At 49.7% G+C, this 20,976-nt stretch overlaps 1 protein-coding gene and 1 long non-coding RNA gene across 2 annotated transcripts; one reads left to right on the top strand and one right to left on the bottom strand.

Annotated features, from left to right (window-relative positions):
- The first annotated feature begins 9,184 nt into the window (after positions 1-9,184).
- Positions 9,185-11,463, top strand: LOC140221340 (uncharacterized). Its single transcript, XM_072290850.1, has one exon. The coding sequence runs from the start codon at positions 9,550-9,552 to the stop codon at positions 11,137-11,139; it is 1,590 nt and encodes a 529-aa protein (XP_072146951.1). The 5' UTR covers positions 9,185-9,549; the 3' UTR covers positions 11,140-11,463.
- A 3,001-nt stretch (positions 11,464-14,464) lies between these two features.
- Positions 14,465-20,484, bottom strand: LOC117837176 (uncharacterized). Its single transcript, XR_011897297.1, has 3 exons — positions 20,122-20,484; positions 15,094-19,215; positions 14,465-14,793 (listed from the first exon to the last, which is right to left on the bottom strand). It is a non-coding gene; the product is annotated as an uncharacterized lncRNA (long non-coding RNA).
- Between the last annotated feature and the right edge of the window lie 492 nt (positions 20,485-20,976).

Raw genomic sequence — 20,976 nt, forward strand, 5'->3', positions numbered from 1 at the left:
CAATAACATGCCTCTATTAACTACTGTATCAATATATAGAATGAACTTTGAAGAAAAAGCATGGATATTAAAAAATAAATAATGTACATGGATGTTATAGTCCTTTCCTGCTTCGACGGATGTTGTACGTGTTAAGAATGTTTAAATATAGACAATACAAATGTATGGAATGTACATGGGTCCCCACCGACCAGGATACTAGCCGGACCTAACAAGTGGACCCACTCAATTAGAGTGTGCGGGCTGAGGACATGAAGATACTTGGAGTACACGCCAAGGAGGCCGGGCAATTCAAATCAGCCCAGATGTCATGAAATGTGTATTGTAGTCCGACTCAGATTATCTTCCATGTAACTACCAAGTAGATTAGATTCAAACCAACTTGTAACCCTAGGGCGTCGGCCTATATAAGGCGGCCAAGGGAGCCTCCAGAGGGCATTGAAGTTCTCAAGCAATACGAGCCACCAAGCATACATGATGTAGGGTACTACTCTTCGGAGGTCCGAACCTATCCAAAAGATCCTCCCTAGCGAGCTCGATGGCATCTCGCCCCAGCGTCATCTTCCCTGAGAGCATGAAGTAATTTCTCGCCAATCCAATCCATCTTCACTTCGAGAGCATGTCGGTGGACTCTGACTCCACCACGTCTTCCGTCGACCCGGCGTCCGTCGCCAGCTCAGCATCCGTCAGATCTACTTCGATGGAGCAAGGTCTTCACCCGAGGATCATCACACCGCTTGCTCAGCAGGTCGGGGATCTCTCTCTCTCTCTCTCTGAGAGGATTCCCAACACCCTTGCGGAAACCCGCCTACCCATACCCTCCGACCTGATCGTATGGCTAGATCGCATCAGCAACACTATTGCTGAGTGCATCGATCTCTCAGAGGCGGCACTACGCCCAACAAGGTCAGCGTAGGTGTAACAACCTTGGTTAATCGGCTGAGTTAATCTCAAAGCTAATCCCAAATCTGCAGTTTCCATCGGTCCGACCCCTAAAAGACCCAGCAAAATCGCATCAACCCGGCAAACGGTAGCTCTTCTCTAAGTCTCGAAACAGTGTTCCTCCAAAATCTTAGAGCTGTGGGAGAGCCAGAGTCTGGATGGTGGACCCAAAATCAGATCCCAAGGATCTCTCGAGTCAAACGCGCTAGAGCAGCGTGCGCCCCGCTTCAGAGCTTCCCCGCCGCGTGGCTCAATCTCTCTCACGCGCGCCGCCTCGCCCAGTCGCCGACCGCGACAAGATAGATCAGTGCGCCTCCCTCCCAATCGCGCGCGGAAGCCCCTGCAGCCCTTTCTGCCTCACCTCGTCTCACTCGCACCCTCGCCGGTCGTGCCAAGGCGCCCTGTCACCGCCATGGCAGAGGTTTTGCCGCTGCCGCGCCAGACCGCCTCGCATCCCGCACCCATCACCTCGCCCGGATCCCCGGCCGCGCGCCCTGATGCTTTCCAGCTTTTCCGTCTCCTCCACAGTCGCGCCGCCCACGCGCGCGATCCACGATGATACCACCGTCGCCAACCACGACTCCGGTAGAGACAGCTCCTTTTTCCGCCTTGCCAGTGATATGCCCCGGCAAGCCGCTGTTCTGCGCTCGCTTGTGCCGTCGCTCTCCCTGTCACCTTGCCTGTTGCAACCTCGCTTGCAGTGCCTCCCTTCCTGTCACATGCCAGTCAAGTCTCCGCCCACAATCCGCCGCTTGACGCGACTAGGCCCTGCTCGCCTTCGCCAACTCTTAATCCCGGCAAAACCGCGCCTGCGCCGGCTTGTCTCCAGTGCCCAATGACCAAAGACCCTGTCCCCGAAGCTCTGCTTCGCCGCCCATCGCCGCCCACTCGCCACCAAGGCAGAGCACTCCATCCTTTTCTTCCCGATCTTCGCGCTGCTCAAACTCTCTCTCTCTTCCGCGCGGCTATAAAAGGGAGTACCAGAGCCCCTACCGGAGTTTCCTTCGCCATCGCTGCTTCGCCGCGCCATACTCTGCTCGCACTTGAGCACTGCCGCTTAAGCTCTTGAGGAAGTTCCCCTCTCCGCTCAAACCCGCTTCTCCCCAACCCACCAGCCGCCTGTTCCTCCGCACGGTGCTAGAGCTTGCTTGTTGTCCACAAGAAGCACCGTCGAACCTCGCTGCCATCAAAGCCTTAGCGCCTTAGTCCTTCCGCCTAAGTCTGTTCCTTCCCGACTCCAAGGCTTCACTAGTAGACCTGAAGGTAAGCTGCTGACCCCCTTCCCGGTTCGCTCGACCCCTTTTTCCATCTCGTCCGACCCTGTCTGTTTCGCCGACCCTTATCCGCCTCGCCCGAGGGCTCGGCTGTATCTTTTTCCTTGACCCGAGGGTATGTGTGTAAAATTTCGGGGACTTCTCTGTGTTAAGTCTGAGGACTCCGGTACAGTTATTCCTTAAGTCTAAGGGTCAGATCATAAGTTTCTCCCAATCCGACCCTTTTATCCTGTTCTCCACCAACTAAAGTTGGACTCCCCCACCTTTCCTATAGCTTTGCTACAAGTGTCTGAGCTAAAATGTGCAAGTGTTGTTGAAATAACCATCTAAATGTTTAACCCTGCATTGCACTTCCGTGTAGAGCTAAATCTCGCCAACGGCACATGCGAACTGCATCCGGTGCCAGAAGACGGAGCAGTAGCTGAGCCGCCGACCGTAGGAGCTGAAGCAGAACCTGCCGAGGACCAGTTCGCCTCCACCCCACTCGAAGGCAAGCCCCGGAGCATGAATCCAACTTTCTAAACTTGCACATGCCTTCCTTCATATGTATGAGCATTTACGTTATAGGAATTGTTTGAAACCATAGATGCATGACTTAGTTCCCTTGATCTGAACACTAGTCTGTTGAGTCCGAGTAGTTGCAATGCTTAATAGAGCTCGACAGAAGTCGAGTGATTTCCTGTCACTCGCGAGTTGTAGGAGTTGATTGTTCTCCTTCTGGTTACAACTATAAGGACGATGGACGGGGCAGGGCTTGGTGAACTCTTTTGGTGGTCGGCTGATCGCCCCGTCTGTTTACTTAAATCTGTTTAAGGCCCGACAGTGGTGGTGTTCGTGATCAAGTGTTTGAAAGTACTAATCTTATACCCATTATGGGATGGGGAAGCCTAGTACCTGATTGAACCTGGACGTGAGCGGTTCGATCCACTGTCTCTGGAACGGAGTTTCCCTTGCGGCCGCATGTGGTGGCAAGTGTGGTCACGGAACGACAGAGGCAGGGTCTGTGGAACCTTGCACCAAGAGAGGTGGGCCCGACACGGGTCAGAGAATTGATGGGGACGGCCGACACAGGAAGCGACCCTCGGTGGTGCGCGGATGTCGTGAGGTTAGGTTCGCCATGGATGGTTAAGGAACTCGAATCGATTCATCTGCCTCTCACAGTTTGAGACTGCTTGATCGCTATGCTACACTGAGTAAAGATGGAATATGATGATGATATGAACTTGATGTTGAGCTTTATGCACATTATGTTTGGATCTATGTTTGCTTAGCATGAGTTGCCAAAATAGGCTGGTTAATGAACTTAGAATCGGAGCTAAAACATTGAAAGTAAGGATCTACTATAGTTGCTTTTGGCAAACAAAACCCCTCAGCCAAAGAGCCTTGCACGTCTAGAAGTGGTGGAGTAGTTTTTCCACTGGTCGGTTAAGCCTTGTTGAGCTTAGAAGCTCAGCCTTGTTTGTGGCATCTCTTTTCAGGTGAGGTTGAAGCTTCTGAGTTTGCTGTTGTTAGCACTTGACCGCCTCAGCTTCCTCCTGGGTGGACGGTCGAGTGGGATCCCTCCTCGGACGGCGAGGAGCAGGATCATTGATGTCCTGATTGGCCTCATCAGGGACATCCGACCCCGGCACTAGCTTCCGCTATTTCATCTTTCCGTTGCTTTTGAACCTTGTAAAACTTTGATTTCGAACCAGTGTGTAATGAATCGTTGGACTAATTATTTGATCTGTTGTGTTCTCTGGAACTACTCACCTTCGTGTGAGCTATGCTAACTCGGTCCTGTTTAAGTGGTTTAATCGGATGAAATCCGACGGATCGTCGAGTTAACTTGATTAAAGCATGAGATTCGCGTGTTAGGTGACTTAACCGTGCTTTAGCTAAGTTAATCTGAGGTGTTCCGCCACAATATGGTCTTTCCCTCACCTCCTTTGGTTTGAGGAACTCGACGTGTTTTTCGCGAAACTCGCGCAGCCTCTTCAGATCTAATCTATGGGACCACCGGACCCGCTCAGGTGTCCCTCATCCATGGAACATCGAGCACTTGTGGCATTTCTACCCTTAGAACTTAAAAGCTATGTGTTCTATCTTTCTCCTTTTACTGAATGAATAAAACCTGTGAGGTTCTTTGCATACCTATTGCCTTGCGGTTACTTTGCCTGAGCTATTCCTGATGCTCAGAGCCTGTTTGACCTGTTCGACAGGCCACTCGCTTTCAAGCTCGGGGGCTTCCCCTAGGCTCTAACCTCTGGGTCTCACATCCTTCTCCTCCCCCTCTCGAGGCAATACGGCTAACTCGTGTGGTCGGCGTTCTAGCTCGCAAAACCTAGACAACCTTGCGTTCACCCCTCCTACAAGCTCGAGATCCACTCTCAGTAGGACGCTGGTCAGGCAAGGCTAGACGCTTAGCAGCTACAGGCCTCAGCTACATGTTGTCCTATCGTATACACCAATGGAGGTATGGAGCCCCTTTCTTCTCGCATACATCAAGTCAATTACATCACATGTCTTATCACACAGTTTGATATACTACAAATTTCATTTTACAGGTCCAGCTCCTTAACAATGTTTTCTGACTCGGCGTGCTTCTATGGCTCGGCCGGCTCCCAGGCTTGGGGGCTAGGTGCCACAAGCTACTCGGCGTGCCTGCAGTCGCCCGACCGACCACTCTAGCTCGGGCCGGGAGGTTACTCAGTGTGTTTCTGTGGTTCGACCGGCGCCCAGGCTCAAGGGTTGGGCGCCACAAACGACTCGGTGTGCCTACCATCACCCGGCCGACCTCTCTGTCTTGGGGCGGGAGGCGACTCGACGTGCTTCCGCGATTCGTCCGGCTCCCATGCTGAGGGGCTAGGTGCCTACTTCAGGTCAAGATGCCTCTGTGGCTCCACCAGTCCTCGCGCTCATGCTCGAGGGCTGGGCGCCTATTTTAGGTTGGCGCGCCTCTATGGCTCCGCCAGTCCTCGTCCTCGGGGGCTAGGCGTCTATTTCAGGTCGGCGTGCCTACGCAGCTCTGCTAGTCCTCGTCTTGGGGCCTGGGCACCTATTTCAGGTCGGCGTGCCTCTGCGGCTCTGCCAGTCCTCGTCCTCGGGGACTGGACGCCTAATTCAGGTCAACATGCCTCCGTGGCTGTGCCAGTCCTCGTACTTGGGGGTGAAGTGCCTACTTCTAGTTCGCATGCCTCCGTGGCTTCGCTTATCCTTGTGTTCTGGCACTTGGACCTATTATTAGGATCAATTTTTTTCTTTTTTGACCAACGAACCGATTATACTAATCGCTTTAATGCTCAGGGGCTACTACTATGGAGTGCATCTTGCGACGCCCTCCATATCCTTCGTTTCGATCTGATAAATTCCCGCCATCCATCAACTCGGCGCTCAACTTCGCTTTGCGCATTTGGCTCCACGTTCGCTCGGATTTATTTTAAGCACTGTGCAGCCTCTTAGTCACCATGACGCTATCGCAGCTTCAGCCGACTACATTCCAAGCTTCGCTGTAATGACCTCAAGTTCTTGTTCGCCTACACATCGCTCGGGGCTGGAGGAATATGGGTATCCCATGGGTCCCCATCGACCGAGATACTAGCCGGACCTAATAAGTGGGCCCGCCTGACCAGGGCATGCGGGCCAAGGATATAAAGATACTCGGAGTACACGCCAAGGAGGCCGGACGATTCAAATCCAGCCTGAATATCATGTAATGTGCGTAATGTAGTCCGACTTAGATTAACTTCCATATAACTACCATGTAGATTAGATTCAAACCGACTTGTAACCCTAGGTCATCAAACGGCCAAGGGAGCCTACTGAGGGCATCGAAGTTCTCAAGCAATACAAACCACCGAGCATACAAGACGTAGGGTATTACTCTCTGGAGGTCCGAACTTGTCTAAAACTCTCGCGTCCCTTGTGTTCTCGCAATCATCTTCGAGTTCTAGGTTTCACAATCATCTCTACCTACAAATCAACCACTTAGGTAACCCCTGGTGGACTGTCAGGCTACTAAATCCGACAGATAGACTCCTTGATAATCTACACAATAACGATCTCAACTTTAATTAGGATCAAATAAATGATCGGTGGTAGAGTGGACGAGACTGCACTAAAGGACCAATAACCAAATCACTCACTTCCTGGAAACTCCAAAACACAAAGCCACCGTGTGGCTTTACCATGTAGTGAAGAACACGTTGCCAAAACAAAACAACATACATCACGTCACACACACTCGAGTGTCCCACTTCTATGAAAATCATCAAAGCTTACAATTTAGACGAGAATAAAGATGCGACCAGCTGAGTCTTGGTGAGGAAAAAAAGGGTGGGGCAGGACTTGGTCGACCAACGGAGTGTCGATCTTGCCGTGCACCTGACAAGAGAATCAACACCTTACTCTAGTGCTTCACGGTAGATGATCGTAGTCGATGACGACGTTCAGGAACCGATGCAGATGAAGAGCACATTAACCCTGTCGATAAGAATTTCACACCTTTGTAATTCAGCATGCACCGGCTATACGAGCTGGCGTGATGATCCACGGGGACGAGAACCGGCGATGACGATAGGGCTTCGACTGCAGTGAAGCAATGATGGATGGTTTCCAAGCAAAACAACAAGATTGCTTCATTTAAGTGGAAGCAGATGATCGAAGTACAGGCTAATCGTCAAAGAACAGCTAATGATTGTGCGGGAGCTTTTTAATTGGCCATGACCCACTGTATATACTGGGATGGTCTTTGATGTAAGAGATCGAAGCTTCCAATTCTGAATATACTAGTCTCTGCAAATAGAAAAATCCTCTCGGCCAAGTATCTAGCAACATGTTAAATCAACCGAATGTTATTATGGCTTATATTCAATCATACTTTACCTTGCATGGTGTCTCTCGTGGGTGCATGATGCATATTGCACTGTTGCACGAATCCAGATATATCTATATGTATATGTTACTTCTAATTCTTCAAACTGAATAAATCTCCATCAAATTCATTAGGTCACATATGCATACCTTCAAATACAATATCTCCAAGCTCCCTCACGTTGCATATGGCTAATATTTGATTTAACTTACTAAACCAACTTGAAAAACAACTAATTGCCTAATCACTCATTCATTAAGATCATAACTATCCCAAAACTACTTTAGGTGACATTTTTTCCTACCAGCATGTACAACTATTGCCAATTTATTGGGATTTCTTGAAGTGCTCTTATTAATCTTAAAAAATTGTTTAGGGCTCCTCTATGTGATTCTACCATTCTATGAACTCTATCGGCTTGTTACTCCTCTTCCTGTTCGGATGCATATATTCTAGAATCTAGACCACATGACTAAGCTATTTTTTTAACAAAAAATAAATATCTCAAATAAAATGCATGACAATCCAATTGTGTCACAGGTAAGTGGTGGAAGCTGGAGGTGTTTGGCTCTAAGCACGTGTTGTCACCACTACTAGAAAAAGCGGCTCTAGCAACAAACCAAAACCCCCTCTAGTACTAGTTGCACAACCAGTCCTAACAATTCGGTACCAGAGGGGTTGAGATAACCAGTACTAGAGGGTGTTAAAAAAGATTTTAAAAAAATCACCCGCCAACCCTGCCGGCCCCACCCCCACCCCCACCCCCACCGCCCCTCCCCGCCGGCCTCGGCCTTCCTCCGCCTCCACTGCCGCCGACCCCCTCCGCCGCCGCCGTCCCGCTCGCTCCGCCTCCACCCCCGCCGCCCCTCCTCCTCCAGCCCCTCTGCCCCCGCCGGATCCATCCCGCCTCTGCCCTCCTCCATATCAACCTCGCCTCCGCCTCCTCCGGATCCACCCCACTTCCGCCCTCCTCCGGATCCACCCCGTCTCCACCCCGCCGCCGCCCCTCCTCCACCTCCTCCGCCTCGTCCCACCCGCCCGAAGCCGCTCCCACCCATCGCCGCTCCGCCGGCCGCTCCCCGCCACCCTGATGGCCTCTGCCGCCGCTCCTCATAGCCGGTGAGGGGCGTGCAGAGGGGGGAGGGGAGTGGAGGCAGTAGAGGCTCGAAGGAGGAGGAGGAGGAGGAGACGTGAGAGAGAGGAGGAGTTAACGACACAGTGCAAATGAAAAAAATCTAAGTCCTCATGGTGTAGGGGGGCGGTGGCGGACGTTGGGTTCCCACCCGGTACTAAAGGCCCCCCCTTAAGTACAGGGTGGAGGCCCCACCCGGTACTAGAGGGCCTCTGGGGTCTCCCAAACTTGAATCCGATACTAATGCTAACATTAGTACCGGGTCCAAAAGTGACTAGTACTAAACCTCGGGATGAAATGTCATTTTTCTAGTAGTGCACCTTCATAAATGAATGCATATATACATGGAAACATGAATATCCAAACAACGTGGGGCTTACTCTTTTTTTCAAGAAAAAAGAGCCTTCATTGTTTAAGTCAGGGAAGAGTTACAACCCTTGAGCACTAATTGCTCGATACACTCGGGAATACCTCCTAACCACACCGCTGTTGAGTTAACTCGGCGAGCGTGTTGAATTATGCGCAGCTGAATTTTAGCTTCTCTTTACATGTTGGAACTTAGTTTATTCTATCCTTGACATATACTCCCTTGCATATGTAATCCATGGAGCTGAACTTGATCGATCCCTTTCACCCGACGTCAAGCTTCTTATACATGTATTGTTATCTGATTCCAGGATAGTTGGACCTTAACTCCTTGCACAACCAACCTTAAACCTTCACAACAAAAGTATTTGATTTGGCTAACTCTAACCATTATGTATAGAATGCTACTCCCTCCGTACCACATTACTATTTGATTTGATTTTGTCATGTACATGGATTTTGATTTGCGCCTAAATATACATTATGTCTAGATACATATAGCAAAAATTATGTATATAGAAAGGTTAAAATAAATAGTAATTTGGGATGGAGGAAGTAGCTAGCGAACTTAAATCACTAATGTCTCTTGTCTTTCGCCAATATTCTTGGATTGAAGATAACAAAGGAGAGCTCCATCTTCGGCAAAAATAGAAAGAGATGTGATACGTCCGTCCCCGCCAGCTCTCACTCGTTGTTCGTCGTCAAAGTCCACTTATTCTGTCAAATATAGCTGACACACTTACGGAGACCAATTGTTATTCAAGTCACCGTCACTTGTCTCGTAGTCCTGGACTCTGGTCTATGCACGTCAATGCATATATTCCATCTCTTTTGAGCACGTTATTCCCGCTTCATTTCCTTTCCTTGATCCTTGGTGTTCCCTCTGAAATCACCCTATATACAAGATCTTCGCATCTTCCATAAAATCAGTCCCTCTCGTGCATTCTTTACGATCATCGCTAGTTCAGCTTCAGTCCAAACTAATGGCGGGGAGGATTGTGAGTTCTGCGGTTGCCGAGGAGATGGTGACCCAAATCGTATCCAGCGTCCTCGACAAGCGGAAGCGGGGACGGGAACCGAGCGAGAAGGAGCGCCTGGAGCGGCTGGAGATGGCGCACATCAAGCTGGAGGCGGCGCTCGAGACCTCCGACAGGTGGCGAATCAGCGACGCGTCGCTGCTCCGGTGGCGCGGGAAGCTCAAGCGCGCCGCCCGGGAGTGCGACGACGCACTGCGCCGGAGCAAGCAGCGCGCCGTGGAGGACGAGGAGAGGCGGCGGCGGCGGGCGATGCGGATCTCGTCGTCCTTCCCTGCACGGTTCGCCCACGCCGCCAGGTCACTCCTCGTCGGCGACCGCAGCAGCAGCTTCAGCGACGACGACGACGACGGGTACGGCTGGAGCAGCAGCCCCGCCGACGTCCGGAGGTTCGAGTGGCTCGCGGACGGCGCCTCGGAGTTCCTGAGGTTCGTGGAGCTCGGCGGCACGCCGCGGCCACGGTACACGTTCTTCGACCCTCTCATCGCGCGCCTGCTCGCCGGCGACGAGCTCCGGTACAGGCTTGTCCGGGGCGGCCAGTACTACCTCTTCTGCGTCCGCCCCATATTCCTGGAAGGTCGCAGGGTAGAGGCGAAGCTCATCTTCATCTACGAGGACGACGACGCGCCGGAGAAGAACCTGTGCATCGGCTCCATGCTACGGCTCTCGGAGAGCACCGACATCGTCGGGATTACCATCAGGTGCCTGAAGCTGCTGGTCACGCCCCATTTCAGGTCCACGGCCGAGGCCGCGACCAGGGAGCTCGCGAACCTTCCGACGCAGGACTTCTCCTGGGTTCCCTACGCTGATTCCACTCACAAGGAGCATTGGAACAGCATCCACAGAGACACGAGCCAGTGGTTTCGCCCGGACCCGTTTTGCTGCAACCATCACCATGAGCCCTGCAGCAAGCACTGTGAAGGCAGCACAGGCACAATGGGGCTATCAGAAGTGTCTCTGGAATCAGTCATCGAGGTTTACTGGCAGTACCAGATCCCACTGTCCGAGTACAACATGCAGAGGAGGGCAATTCCTCAAGGTAGAATGTTTTCTTCCAAAGACACGCCACACCTGAAGCTTGGGCTCCTGTTCACACCCCATGGATCTTTAGGAGGCGTGATGCCGAAAGCCGAGTCCGCCGCGCTGGAGGTGATCGACGGCGAGGAGCAGCACGGTATGCACACGAACCTTACCCTGCAACAGTTGGACGAGACCATGCTCCCAAAGGCGCTGGAGTGTCTCTACCAGAAGGAAGAAGCAACGGCGTACCAGATACTCTGGAAATCCAAGCATGCCGCGGCGTACCTTCAGGTGAAGAAGGCTATGCCGGGGGGAAACGTGGATAGAGACAACAGCAGGAGGTCGCTGATGCAACGGTATCATCGTCATCATCAGGATCCGAAGCTGGAGAGATGGACGCATTACCTCACAAGCTTTCTGAAATTGTGGGTCGCGCGCGCACCTGATAAGCTGCGGTGTTCGATGGTGGAATGGTTGAAAAAGGCAAACGAGAAGAAATTGGCAGTTTTGCATTGTTAATTCCTTGAGAAATAGCCTGCTGCAACTTGGAGGATATGGTCTCAGAAACAAGAAGAGGATGGATGGTTTTGCTTCCTTTTTTCTTTTCCTTTTTTGCTTTTGCGTTGTGTTATTACTTAGTCCATCAATTCGTATTCCTACACGGACTAATATTTTTAAAAATCTATTATATTTAAAGATTATTTAAAACTTAGACTCATAATTAATAACCAAAATTGTTTACCTATTACTCTCTCAATTTTTCAATACTTCAACATAATACTCATATAGATGTATACTTATATTTGTCCATTTTGTGACTGATTTTAATGAGTAATTACTCTATACACTTTTCCATCCACATTCACACTTTTTTTCATTTTATATTGCACCTCCATACATTGTGTTTAGTATAAAAATCAATATTTTTCATCACTTGCACACGATTCGAGCCATGTGAGTGGCGCCACCTCCATGCAGATAGGGAAATAGATTACTTTGGTGTCGTCGTTTCCCCTAGCTACTTCTACTGACAACGAGTAGCACCGGAGCTATTGGACTGGATCTTGGTTACCATCGTACTTGGTGATACCCAGGGGTTTGAACTTTTCGAGTAGAGTTGTCCTCCTCACACGTCTTGAGAAGGCGGGAAACCCATCGGTATCATCTCCTGGGTGTTCGACTTCTTACTCGCGCACGCGGCGCCGTCCGTCGATGATGGTACAGGCGTCACGGCTGGCGTTGATCTTGTTGCGGAGGTCTTCTACTGGGTATTCAAGCTCTGAGTTAGCCCCACAATGGCCACAGCCTCCCAAGGGTCCTGTCTGACTACCTTCAGCTCCAGCTTGGCTTGGTCTGGCGCCTCCAAGTTGACTTGGTCTGGACGGAGGGCCTCTATGGCTGCTATCATGTTGACTTCACTAGGATGGGGAGCGTTGGACTGACTATATCGGCTTCTACTGATCGAGTTGTTTGTACGTGAGTTCCGCCAGTTTAGCCAACTATCTTACGTACTTGTTCTGAGGCATCGCGCAGGTGATGAGATCAATAGACACGATGGTAACTAGGAGAGTACGATGGTGACGCGTTTGAACTTCTTCAAAGGCGTTGTTCAGTTTCTGGATTGGTAGGTCCGCTGCAAGGCGGCGGTGGCGCTCTGCTCCTGCGATGTTTCTTGCTCATCGTCGAGTTCTTTGAGCTTCGGTCTCTTATCCAACAATGTTGGCGGTGAGTTCATTCTGCGAGACGTCATCCGGGTGACGCTCATGTCGCGGGTTTTTGGCCCGTTGCTCTTCTTCTCCGTCCTCTTGTCTAGTAATGACGGCAAAGAGTTCTCGCTTTGGAGAGTGGCTTCCCGAGATAGAAGTGATGACCTTCTTGTTGTTGCCTTCCTTGTAGATGAGCGACAGAGGAGCTCCCTCCTGATATAGGAAAGTGTCGAGGCAGGCGATGAGGTGCGAATCGTCATATTTGGCAGGAGAGGGTGGCTTCATGTTGGGCTAGTAGATGAATCTGCCTTTGGGAATTGATGTGATTATCAGGCCCTGCTGCGGACCTGATAAAGAAGTCTCCTCATCCGGATCCGACTAGTAGTCGAGGTCCTCGATCGTATTAGTATCAGATTGTGATCTGGACAGGGCAGCCTGATAAATAGTGGCCGCGCTGCAGAATCCGAACGGGAATTGACTCGGGTGGTAGTCCGACTTGCATGATGGTTTATGTGCCGGCTCGTGAAAGTTAATCCGACTGGTAGGAGAAGTCGAGTTGAACTCGGGCTCGTCCCCCCAGCCTCTAACTAGGTCAAAAATTGAAAATTTGCTGAAATTCTTGTGAGATCCTCCAGAGCTTGGCGCTGGAGCTTCATGGTTTGCTACTTCTTCACCGAGGTCGACGCAATGTGGTGGTGGGAATTTTCAGCACTGTCTGCGATGCCAACCTAGGAGCTAAAGACAAACGTCGCGCCTACTTCGAACGCGACAATTGGCTTGATGATGACTTGAGCCATCGAGTTTGCCAGTGGATTCTCGATGAGTGCCCCTACTTGGCGCACCAGATACCTGGCAACCTACCGAGGGTATTCCGAGGTAGTAGATTGGTTGGTGGGGGATCGCCGGATTTGGAACTCGAAGGTAAAAGTAAGGACACAAGATATAGATTTATACAGGTTCGGGTCGCACAGTAGCATAATACCTTACATCCTATTTGGGATGTTGTATATTGCGCCCTGCATTTGGGTATTGTTTGGTATTGAGGATTTGGTCCTCTGTTGTGGTTCTATGAGGTCTTCGCCTACCGATCTAGGAACCCCTGCCCTCCTTTATATAATCCAGAGGGCGGGATTACTAGTCGGTTACAAGAAGAGATCCTAGTAGGATTACATGGTATGAGTCCTAGTAGGATTACAGGGGAATCCTAGTAGGAGTTCGTCTTCTTCCTTCCTTGCGGGTACTGGGGATCTATCCCCAACAATGTATAAATGGTCTATATAGTGACATTTATCCTGCGTATATACCTTAACTTAGTATTTCTGACATAAATAGGTAATTTAGAATCATATATTAGTTTACTTTTCGACATTTCTGCATGATGCACATGAAGATAATTAAATTAAAATAGGTGTTTACTTTAGGTTATTTTTAATAATGATGTACGTGGGTAACTTAGACACAAATTTAGAATGACATTTTAAGTTATGCTTTAATATGATATACATGAGTAAATTGGATCAAGATTATGGGGTTACTTTAGATTTTTTTAGTGGCAGAGCTGGGTAATTTAGATATAGGCTTAGGATTTATTTTAGAAGATTTCCATAATGATAGTGGTGGGTAATTTTTTAGAAAATATAATATATCAATGATTATGATTTTTTAGAGTTTACAAGATTGATGTTTGATGTTTGTGATTTTGTGAGAATTTCTAGGATTTATCATATCTCATGAGAACAAATGTGAAGTCTCCAATGAAAAAAAAAAGATCACATGGCTGCAAAACTACTACCTTGAGCTACCTCTCTTTTTTAAATATTCAGACACAACAATTATATAGATATATATTTATTATCTTCATCCGATTGTGATAGATTTTAGTGAGTAAGTACTTTATAACATTTTCAACTTTTCACTTTGCAACGCAAGTATGTGGTTGAATTAGTTTAATGAACCCTAATTTGAGCTATAATTTTAACATAGAAATACATATTCTCATCACTTCCTCTATATCTTTATAAATGGCGACACATATTGTGGCAAAACCGTTCAGTTTAAAATGACTTAAGTACGTCGGTTAGACCTTGGGCATCTAACACGCCGCGTACTTGAATCAGTATAAACCCAGTAGTCCATCGGGCGTCCTCAACTCACTCGAAGACTCCACATTACTGTTTCATCCATACATCCAAGATCTCACACGCAGGAGCTTGTTACAGACATTACAGCTTTAAATAAATAATTTACAGCAGCGGATTATTACAAACCATAAGAGAGTTGCCTTAACATAGAATACCAGTACCTAAGAGTGTTTAAAAACAAACCACTTCGCTTAAAGTCTGGGACGGTAACATTATAAAGCTTATTCAAATGAACGAGACTAAAAAGAAACACGCCATGCCCACAACGTATTTCTCGTCTTCTGGAGTCCTTCTTCAAGCTTAGGCCATCTAATGACCTTCTTCAACTGCAACAAGATTACACAAACCCTAAGTACTAAAGTACTTAGCAAGACTAACCCGTCAACAGAAAAGACTCAAGATATGCAAGGCTTTCTTTGGGTTTGTTGCTAACTCCAGATAAGCTAGCAAAGCTTACTAAGAGTAGATTCTTAGAACATCTTTTATTACATGTTGGTTACTAAATGGCTTATATTTCAAAGTTTGGACTCCCAGCCAATATAAGCATGCTAACATCCTACAACATTTATAAACATCATTAGCGAGCAACTTTACGATGATGGTCAGAGATCAAGTGGTATTCATACCTGAGAAGTGCGGCAATTTAAACCGATTACATCTTGCAGGAGATGGAGCTAATCACACGACACGTGTGCAACCTGTCAGATTGCACGTGGCAACTTTCTCTCCTTGGCTTCCGTCGCCTGAATTGAGCTCGCATAGCCCAAGTGTGGCGGATCTACCTCGGATTAGCCTAATTAAGGCACGGTTAAGTCGCCTAACATGCGACACTCAGCCTTAATCGTGCTAACTCGAGATGCCGTCGGATTTTATCCGATTTAACCACTTTGACAGGACCGAGTTAGCAAACTCACACGAAGGTGAGCGGTTCCAGAGAATACAACAAGTCCACTGAATTGACAATTTGACCATTTAGTTTAACAACAAAGCAAACATCAGAGTTTTACAAGGTGCAAAGGAAAACAACAGAAGGTAAAAACAAGCGGAAGCTACTTCGTAGGGGTCGGACGTCCTTGGTGAGGCCAGCCAAGACGTCAGTGATCCCTCTCCTCGCCGTCCGAGGAGGGATCCTACTCGACCGTCCAACCCGGAGGGAGTTGGGGCGGCCAAGTGCCAACAGAAGAAGACTCGGGAGCAGCGACTTCACTTGAAAAATAAGAGCCACAACAAGGCTGAGCTACTAAGCTCAACAAGACTTAACCGACCGGGAGTAAACTACTCCACCACTTCTAGACATGCAAGGCTCTTTGGCTGAGGGGTTTGTTTGCCAAAAGCACTAAGTAGATCCTTATTTTCAAAGTTTTAGCTCAGATTCTAGGTTCATTAACCGGTCTAAGTTAGCAACTTACTCTAAGCAAACATAGAACCAAACAGAGGGTATATAACATCATCAAGACCATATCATCATCGGATTTCATTATTACTCAGTGTAGCATAGCGATCAAGCAGTCTCAAACTGTGAGAGGCAGATGAATCGATTCGAGTTCTTTAACCATGCATGGTGAACCTAACCTCACGACATTCGCGCACCACCAAGGGTCGCTTCCTATGTCGACCTTCCCCATCAATTCTCTAACCCGTGTCGGGCCCATTTCCTTTGGTGCAATGTTCCACAGACCCGGCCTCTGCCGTTCTGTGACCACACTTGCCACCACGTGCGGCCGCAGGGGAACTCCGTTCCAAGGACAATAGGGTGACCGCTCACGTCTAGGTTCAATCTGGTACTCGGCTTCCTCATCCCATACTGAGTATGAGGTTAGTACTTTCAAACACTTGATCACGAACACCACCACTGTCGAGCCTTAACAAGTTCCATAGATAGACGGGGCGATCAGCCGACCACCAAAGAGTTAACCAAAACCCTGCCCCGTCCATCGTCCTTATAGTTGCAACAGAAGGAGAAACAACCAACTCCTGTAAACTCGCGAGTGACAGGAAATCACTCGGCTTTTACCGCTTCCTATTTAAGCATAGCAACTACTCGGCCCAACAAACTAGTGCTCAGATCAAGGAACTAAGTCATGCATCTACGGTTGCAATCAACTCCTATACGTAAATGCACAAACAAGCTGCAGAAGGCATGCGCAAGTTTGAGGAAAACTGGGTTCATGTTCCGGGGCTTGCCTTCAAGCGAGGAGGAAGGGAACTGGTCTTCTGCTGGGGCGGCTTCGGCTTCTGGAAGCGGGAGCTCGGCTACAACTCCGTCTTCGGGCGCCGGGTACAACTCGTAGACGCCGTCGGCGAGATGCAACTCTACACGAATGCAAAATGCAGTGGGTTAGCATTTAGACGGTTATTTCAACAGCAACACTTGCAAGTTTTAGCCCAGAAACTTGTAGCAAAGCTACGGAAAAAGGTGGGGAAGTTCACTTGAGTTGGAGGAGAGCAAGGTAAAAGGGTCAGATGGGAAGAAACTTATGATCTGACCCTTAGACTAGAGGGATAGTTGTGTTGGGGGTCCTTAGACTTAACGCAGAGAAGTCCCCGATTTTTACACACATACCCTCGGGTCAAGGAAAAGGATACCGCCGAGTCCTCGGGCGAGGCGGAGAAAGGGTCGGCGAAACAGACAGGGTCGGACGAGGCAAAAAAAGGGTCAGACGAACAGAAGGGGTCGGATGAGGCGGAAAAGGGTCGGACTAACAAACAGGGTCGGGCGAGACGGAAAGGGGTCGAACGGACTGACAGGGTCGGGCGAGGCGGACAAGGGTCGGCAGCTTACCTTTGGTTCACTGGTGAAGCTTGGGGTCGGGAAGGAGCAGATTTGGGCGGAAAGACTAAGACTTGGACAGCGGCGAGGTCCGGCGGTGCTCCGGCGGCGGCGGCGCTTCTTGTGGACAACAAGCAAGCTTCCAGCACAGCGCGGAGGAGCAAGCGGTTGGGTGGATTGGAAGGGCCGGCGTGGAGCGGAGAGGAGAGCTCCTCAGGGACTTAGGTGGTAGCGCTTGAGCACGAATAGAGGAGGAAGGCGGGAGGGCAGCGATGGCGAAGGGGACTCCGGCAGGGCTCTGGCATTCCCTTTTATAGCTGCGCGGAAGAGAGAGAGCTGGAGCAGCACGAAGACCAGGAAGAGGCGATGGAGTGCGCTGCCACGGCGGCGATTGAGCAGCGGGGCGGCGGTGCAGGATTTCGGGGGCGACACCGTCGGCCATTGGGCACCAGAGACAGGGCGGCGTAGGCGCGGTTTTGCCGGTGGTTGGGATTTGGCAAAGGCGGGCGTCGTCGTGCGGCGGATCTGATGGATGTGACCGGGGGAACGGCGCTAGAAGCGAGGGCGCACAGGTGAGAAGACAGGCGGGCTGCGGCTGCGCGGGCGAGCGCGAAGCAACAGTCTGTCGGGCGCAGATCTTGCAAGGCGTGAAAAGGAGATGTCGCGGTCGGGGTCGGGGTTGACGGAGGAGGAATTGTCGCGTAGCGCAGTCCGGGGCGGCACGACTGTGGAGGGGTGGCGGAAAAGACGGGAGGCATCAGGCCTTGCAGCTGGAGGTCCGGCGAGATGATGATGGGTGCGAGCTGCGAGGTGTTGCAGAAAGGGTTGCAGAGGGCTTCCGCTACGATTGGGGAAGGGGGCGCGGGAATCCATCCGGTCGCGGCCGGCAACGGGGCGGAGCGGCGGGGGTCGGAAGAGTTGATCCACGCGGCGGAGAAGCTCTGAAGCGGACATGCTACTCGAGTGCGTCTGTCTCGGGAGATCTGAGGGAAAGATTTTGTGGGTCCACCGGTCAGTCTCGGTTGGTCCACTGCTCAGATTGAAGGGAGACTGCTGTGGGAAGACTTAGAAGGATCCGGCGGGGTGAGTTGGGGTCGGCAGGGTCGGAACTGGGGAAACGACGGAGAGGGGTCGGATCCTCAGGGCTTGGGACCGGACTGGAGGTTGAGCACTTAAACTTGGGAAAAGCTGAGATAGGGAGATCAGGGACTCGGATTAAGATTAACTTGAAAGATTTGGAGTCGGTCGTCACACCAAGGTCATGTCCTCATGTACATCATTGTTTGATCAAATGTCCCATGAGTTAATGCCCATGACCCCGCCTACCAGTCCACGTCAAGCATGGCGAGTCACAGTTCAAACTTCGGCACCTTAGAAGTACGTCAGCTTACCGAGTCCCACATACCGGTATGTGATTAGTACGTTCAAAGCTTGACCTAAAGGCCACCAATCAAACGGACCTTAGATCCATTATCCAGGTAGGACCAAACTTTCAACTTCTTCGTCAACATCCAACATCACCTTTTATCATGAGGCCAATGTCTTACCCGGCCCTTCATTAAACAACTTGTTTTGCAATCTAACAAATTTTAGATGTTGTCCTTATGCAAGTAACAGGAAATTACTTGACTTCTACGGCACTAGCAGATTAGACTTAACCTTCTATGACTTAACCTTCTATTCTTTCTAAACAGGTGGCAAAGATATCCTTAAAACAAGGAAGCTATGAATGCTTAAAAGGACTCCACTCAACTCCTAGACTTAATGCACAATCATGAAATATAACAATTTGGACTCGAATTAGCAAGGTTAAATAGAATTAATGCACCGAGGCTTGCCTTGCTGCTCCTCAGGGTTGCGGTCTCAACGACGAGTTCCGGGGTAGCTTCGGGAACTTGCTCCACCACGATCACGTCCTCGCCTTCTAGGGTTGGCTCGGATGGAATCTCCACGTACTTCACTTCCAGCGGCTCTGAATCTATACGGAAAGATGCAATGAATGATAGGCAAGATAAAATAATCATCCTCTTAATTTTGTAAAGGCTAACCTATTCAAATAAGAGCTCCTTATATTTTTTCCTAGAACAAAGGTTATTTAAATAATCAAGCAATAAATATAAATCAATTAAATGGATTCATCCTAATTTTAAAAGAGGTTTGAATAAAGGAAAAATAAATATTTTTCCTATGACATTTATCATTTTTATTGCATCACACATGAAAATATGAACTCAAAAAAATTTATTTCATCAAATTTAGAGTTTTCTACAAATAGTTATGAATTATGGAAGTTCAAACCTACTGAAATGCATTTTCAAAACAAAACAGCCAAAACTTTGCACAAAACCCCCTGGCCTTCTTCTAATTCCCACCCACGGTCCCTGGGCTTCAAAAAAAAGGGGCGCCCGGCCTTGACCGTGGCTTGGCGGGGTTGACCGGCGGCGAACTCGCCGGCGGTGAGCTTCCCCCGCAGAAAGAAGCACATGGCCCGACCTAACACAGCATGTCTCATCCTCTGGTAGCGCTATTGGCGCGGGACGGAGACTATAGGCGGCTCGCGGCTGCGGCGGCGGAGCGACGCGCAAAGCGGCGGTGGCGCAGCAGTTCCGGCGACACGGCGGCAAAAACCTGGACGAGGACTACACCTAGCCCACCTACGCGAGTTCGCGCACTTCCCCCGCTTGCTCTAGTCCCCCGCGCGAGGCTTTAGCATGTCCGCCCCCACTGGCGACCATGGCGGCGGTGCGCTTTGGCTAGGGTTGGGCGTTCCGGCCGCCCTATCCAGTAGCTATTCCAACGGGCGCGCGCACCACTATCTAAGAGATCCGGTGAGCTCGTTTTGGTACTTATCCGGAGCGGAGAAGGTCGGAAAGGGGGTCCTCACCGTGGGGTGTTGAGGGCGGGCGGCGGAACAGGGAAGAGGTCACGGCGGCGCTGTGGTTGCTGGCGTCGGGCGAGGAGTGGCTGGGGGTTCTCGGAAGGGTGTCACGGCACGGCGGGTGAGAGGAATTGGGTGGAGATGGCTTGACGGCGGCGGAATCGGTAGCGAGCTCTGGCGGTTGCACTTCGGCGGAAAGCAGAGCAAATGAGCGGATGACGACGACGGCACTGTAAAGATTTGAAATCATTTACCGTTATCCGCCCGGCCACCTCCTGCTTGTTTACTTGCTGCTAGCCTCGTCGCTCGATGGCGCGTGGCAGCGTGCAGAACTTACCGCGGAGGCCAGCGGCGAACGGCGGTGCTGCTGCGGTTTTACTGCTGTTGCTTGAGCTCCAGTACACAGAATTCTTTCTCAAGAAAATTTCGTCCAAACAAAACACGATCTCTCCAAGAACCAACAAACAAAAGTGTAGACGAATCATAGGGCTATAAGTGATAGATAGGGATTTTGTTCAAAAGATCCACGGTTTGAGAGATCAAGAGCTCTGAAATTTCGCCCATGAACTGAACACCCCGAGTTTCAGTTTCAGACATCCAACTGAAATTCTGCCTGTCTCAAAACAGCATAAAGTTCAAACTTTGAGCTTCAAATAAAATACTCAAATTCCATTTTCTGCGAACCACATATAGTTCAGAGTGTTCTATAGACATTCTACTTAAAATCTCAGGAGAACATTTTCCAAAGTTGTTATATAGAATCCTTTTAAAACAGCACTCAAACATGGGTACTTGACCACATTTGATTCCTTTCCCAAATCAAGTTTAAATTTAAAAATTCAAACTGTATTTGAATTTAAT

This window comes from Setaria viridis, chromosome 9 (assembly GCF_005286985.2).
Source record: "Setaria viridis chromosome 9, Setaria_viridis_v4.0, whole genome shotgun sequence".
Taxonomy (NCBI): domain Eukaryota; kingdom Viridiplantae; phylum Streptophyta; class Magnoliopsida; order Poales; family Poaceae; genus Setaria; species Setaria viridis.

Bases quoted from the DNA above. Each gene is read 5' to 3' on its own strand.
- LOC140221340 (XM_072290850.1), top strand. From the start codon at position 9,550: ATGGCGGGGAGGATTGTGAGTTCTGCGGTTGCCGAGGAGATGGTGACC.